Below are 5,097 nucleotides of genomic sequence, written 5' to 3' on the forward strand. Positions count from 1 at the left end.
TAATGTTGTATCTACTCCATGCGTAACCACCGTAGCAATAGAATAACAGGCGAGTTAAGGAAAGTGCACTGTGAGTTCATACAAAAGGGAAAGGAAAAACTTTGGATAAACCCTTTTTGTAACTCTCACCCATAATTTTGTCATATTTTCATTTTACTCCATCGTGGTCAGTTAATAAATTTTTCATTACTGGAAACATGTAGATATGATAAAAGAGGTAACGGTGAAATAAAACTCAAAAATCACAATTATAATGTATCGCCTGCTAACTGAAGAAATGATGTGCAAGTTGGCTTTTTTAAGTTAATCTCTGATAGCAACTGATATGTATGTGATACATGATATGTCTGTGCTACATCAAATTCTTAAACTAAATGTTACAGTCATGAAAACAATAAAGTATTGAATTTCATCAACTGACTTGCGAAACAAATGTGAGCCCAGATGTCAGGCTATCAGTCTGATCAGCAGTGAGTGAGGTAGCAGCTTCCTCCAACACATGAAACAGCAAAAAAACTAATGAGGAGAGGTTTAGAAAGAGCCAGTAGTCCTTTACAGGCCACTCATCAGAGCAGCAGGTAGGAGCAGATGCCACGTTGAAATATATAAAAACTGCAAAATGATAACTTATCCAATACGATAACCGAGATTATTTGATACAATTAATCATCCACATATTCCTTGTACTAATCAGTAATTTCAGATGAAAAACATAATTAGTGATTAGTAGCTTTGCATGTTTTTCTTTCTTTGGAATAATGAAATGTTTAGCTTTGAGTTAGAGTGTTCGGAAATATGCTTTTAGGTTTATGATTCCAGTTTTGCCATGTCATGTAAGTTTTGTTTTTTATCACATGCACACAAATGTAATTAATTCATTTTGGTGGGACAAATGCTCACTGATCAAGAGTCAAAAGGAAAAACTGCAGATGGGTTAGATATTCCTTTATCTATTGTTCCTGGTCAGAGGAAACAACAAGAGGAGCAATTAAATAAAATAATTATGACTGCTTTATATTATTGTTATTATTTTTATTAAAATAATATATAATCCGCAACAATTAAATAGAAAGAAAATTAGTTGTGTGGAATAAAATCATGTGAACCCTGTATGAATGATGTATTATCATTATCTTGTTAAACTAACTCAAACCACCTTGTAATCTGAAGTTACTGCAGCAGCCTTGCTCAGTGGTTTAGTTAGCTGTGTTTATATGTTTATATAAGATTTAACGATAAGTCTGCATCAGTGTTGACTCACTTCATCTCCAACCTTTGTGGTAAAAGGGAGACAGAATTGCTATAGCAGTGTCTCAGGGATTACATTTAAATGTTTTTAGTTGCTAATATTTAGTTTTTTGTCTATCTTCTTTGCCCAAAGCCATCAGAATGGTTTCACCCATCCTGTCCTGCGTTACATTCTGTATCTTAGTCAACTTAGTCCATGCCCTGCCGCCTACTGAGCCACCGTTAATCTATGGCCACCCTTTCGTGGCTATATGGAACGCCCCCACCGACCGATGTCGAAACCTTGAGATCCAACTGGACACTGCAGCCTTCCAGGCAGTGACCACACCCGCGGCAGTCCCCGGTCAGTTTCTTACTATCTTCTATGAGGACCGCTTTGGCCTCATGCCTAACGCTGACGTCGTCAAGCACATGATTAACAGAGGTGGAGTCCCCCAAAATGGCAACCTGACAGAGCACCTGAATAAGGCCCAAGGTCAAATAGATCACTACATCTCCCATGATTCCTCTCCTGGTCTTGCTGTCATTGACTGGGAGTCCTGGCGTCCCCTATGGGATCAGAACTGGGGATCCAAGCGTATTTATCAGAAGTTGTCCATCACTCATGCTCTGCAGATGGCTCCATTTCTGTCATCGAAGGAAATTTCCAGACTGGCAAAGAGCCAGTTTGAGCATGCTGGCCGACGCTTCATGGAAAAAACCATCAGTCTTGGAATCAGCGAACGTCCGAGCCGCCGCTGGGGCTTCTACCTGTTTCCAGACTGCTTCAACTATGGATGGAACAAGCCTGGCTACACGGGGAAGTGCTCCCCAAAAACCAAGATTCAAAACAACCAGATGCTGTGGTTGTGGGAGCGCAGCACAGCCCTTTTCCCCTCTGTGTACCTCCACCTGTCCCTAAGGAACACCCCCCAGGCCGCACTCTTTGTTCGCAACCGTGTCCAGGAGGCGCTCAGAGTATCAGCACTGCCTAAACGTCCCTACACCGTGCCAGTATACGTCTACTCCAGGCCGCTGTACCGAGATCAGACCCTCAAGTTTCAGAGTCAGGTGAGGGTTGGCCTGGTAACCAGTGTTGTTTCTACATTATTTAGCTTTGGTTCCATTGTCAGAAAGTCAAACCACGAAGACAAACTGTTGTACAGTTTGTCTTCATGTTTGTACATTGTGAAAGTAAGTGTTCTGCTGTAATGAAAATATAATGAACCATGATCCTAAACTCAAGGTTCATGAAGTTGATCAAATCAACCAAATTTAAATTTAGATTTAGGCTTCTATCCTAGTTATCATCCCAAAAACAAATAAGTTCAACTGCATAAAATGAGCCTTGAATATTTGTGTGGTTCATTCTCTTTTAGGCTGACCTTATCAGCACTATTGGAGAGTCTGCAGCACTGGGATCATCTGGGGTCGTAATGTGGGGAGGCACCAAAGATTACAACAACAAGGTAACCGCAACTTTCTGGTGTTATGGGTTTGTTTGCCTTAATCATTAAAAATATACCGCACCTCAAAAAAGTTTTCTAATAGAAGACGAATATTCTATTGAGGAAGGGACTATGTTTGAATCCGGAAATGTTTTCTTTCTAACATGGCCACTCTCTTTACAGGTCTGAAAACAGGAACATTGATGAGCAGGCAAAATTAGCAAAGAATTAGTCTTTGTTTCCCCTTTTAGGGGGAGTGTTTTATTTTCTCTACGCACAGCTTCAACTGGCTTCTGTGCTTTTTTGCATGTCCTCTTATTTGACAAGGATCTCATATGCTGTTGCAATCCAATTCACCTACAAATTATCGAACAAAATCGACCCGTCTCCACTTCCGTGGATATGGGCGGTGCCACGTTGCAAGTCTGGAGTCAGAGTCTGTGCAGTATAGTCTGAGAGTCATTGATAACCCCCCATACTTCCATACTTCCACTAGACTCACTCACAGACTCACTAGGCATTTAATTATTACTGCCTTTACCCCTGCTCTACCTCCACCAGTTACTAAGAGATGTTGGATTATACACTGCACTTTACTGAAACTCCTCAGGAAAATGGACACTTGCTCATGTATCAGCCTTATATTAACAACATAAAATGATGGAAGCCACAGTTGAAATAAAAATATATGTGTATTCATGCTGTGCATGCAATACAACTGTGTTGCTTTTATTTTGAAAAGCCATGATGTATTATTTACGACCTAAAACAAAATTCATAAATTTAAGTAAATATTTACAGAATATTCTTCTGATTACCAGTAGAAGCTTATAAAAATATATAATTTACTGCTTTTTACAATGGGAGAAAAATAATTTTGAGCCGAATTAAGTTCAAGTTATCATTGGTTTCAACCCTCCAACACAGTTCAGATTTTTCATGTGGCCCCCTGTAGAAATGAATTGCCCAACCCTGGTCTGGACTGTGGGGTGGAGTGGCTGCAAACTGGAGCCTTTACCCCCTGGTTACAGTCTGTATCACCCAATCTGATGCCCCACATGCTTGCCACTGTTCAGCGTGGGCAGCCAGCGGTTAGAAAAGTGTAACATCGTAGCACTGACCCCTCGGCCTGAGACCTGGATGTGCGCTTCCAAACTTTTGTAGGGCCTAGAACACACCTTTTGCAACATGTTCAGGAGCAGACCATCCCTTGGGGAAGGCAGAGTGGGTGTCAGGCTGAGCCTGTTCTCTGTCTCTGATGGTCTCGGTAGCATGACTCGTTTTCTTGGCTCCCACATTGGTGAGACCGGCTTGGTCTCTAGGCGTCACAGTGGGAGCGTAAGGTTTCTTGGGCCACACACCTATGAACTCCACTGGTTTGCTGTGGCCCCAGCCAGGCTGGTAGCCACACGCCCTGCTAAATATAGAAACCAGAGACTGCTTCCTTCAGAGCACTCAGAAGAAGTTCAGAAGTTGAATTTGAATCTAATAATGAAATGTAATCACAGTTCAAACAATTAATTTATCTATGTATCTGTTTGTCTGTCAAGCTATCTGTCTATAATTCAATTGACTCTCACTTGTAAACCTCATTATATCCCTGCAGGCTGCCTGTCAGTCTCTGTCCGAGTTTTTGACTTCCACCCTCAACCCGTACATCGCCAATGTGACTGCAGCGGCCATGCTTTGCAGTGAGTCTTTGTGCCAGGGGAAGGGCCGCTGCGTCAGGAAGAACTACGACTCCCCCAGCTACCTGCATCTGAACCCCAACTACTTCCGCATCGTGCGTGTTAAGAAGAGGTACATGGCTGTTGGTCTTCCTAATGCAGCTGACCTCGAAGGCTGGGCCGCCAGCTTCACCTGTCAGTGCTACTGGGGCTGGAGCTGTTCTCCAAATCTGACGCATCCAACCACCGTCAAAGTGATCTGGGTTTAATCTCGACAGAAAGGCCCCTTGCTGATTCACATATCTGATTGTTATGATGGAAATTAAAATGTTGATGAAATTAACTAATGAGCATGAGCTGCCTCTGTGTTAAAAAACAAACTTAAATAAATAAATTAATTTGAACTGAAATCCCAAAATGTTCCTAAATAAAATATTTTCTGGAAAAAAATCATTTGCTTATATTTGATGTTTTATTACAGTGACAAATCATCATACACACAAAAAAAGACAAACAAATTAGTAAAGGCAATCTGTTTAACATTACCCTTTATATCCTAAAATATGAAATTACATTTTGTTTTCTTTTTTTGTGTATTTTGTCTGTCCTTGCAAAGAGGACAGCAAAGGGGTTCAGAACTAAAGTGAATATGTGTCTCTCCTTGTCTTTTATGAACTGATAAATATGTATCATATAGGTTATCATTGTCAATAAATTGTGTCAATGGAAATTGAAGATGACAAAAGGCAATAATT

General features: G+C 40.9%; 1 protein-coding gene across 1 annotated transcript; it reads left to right on the forward strand.

Annotated features, from left to right (window-relative positions):
- The first annotated feature begins 563 nt into the window (after positions 1 to 563).
- On the forward strand, positions 564 to 4,792 carry LOC125015110 (hyaluronidase-1-like). Its single transcript, XM_047596773.1, has 4 exons — positions 564 to 578; positions 1,382 to 2,298; positions 2,607 to 2,696; positions 4,282 to 4,792. Exons 2-4 carry the CDS (start codon positions 1,390 to 1,392, stop codon positions 4,609 to 4,611), a joined length of 1,329 nt encoding a protein of 442 aa, XP_047452729.1. The 5' UTR covers positions 564 to 578; positions 1,382 to 1,389; the 3' UTR covers positions 4,612 to 4,792.
- The last annotated feature ends 305 nt before the right edge of the window (positions 4,793 to 5,097 follow it).

This window comes from Mugil cephalus, chromosome 10 (assembly GCF_022458985.1).
Source record: "Mugil cephalus isolate CIBA_MC_2020 chromosome 10, CIBA_Mcephalus_1.1, whole genome shotgun sequence".
Lineage (NCBI taxonomy): Eukaryota > Metazoa > Chordata > Actinopteri > Mugiliformes > Mugilidae > Mugil > Mugil cephalus.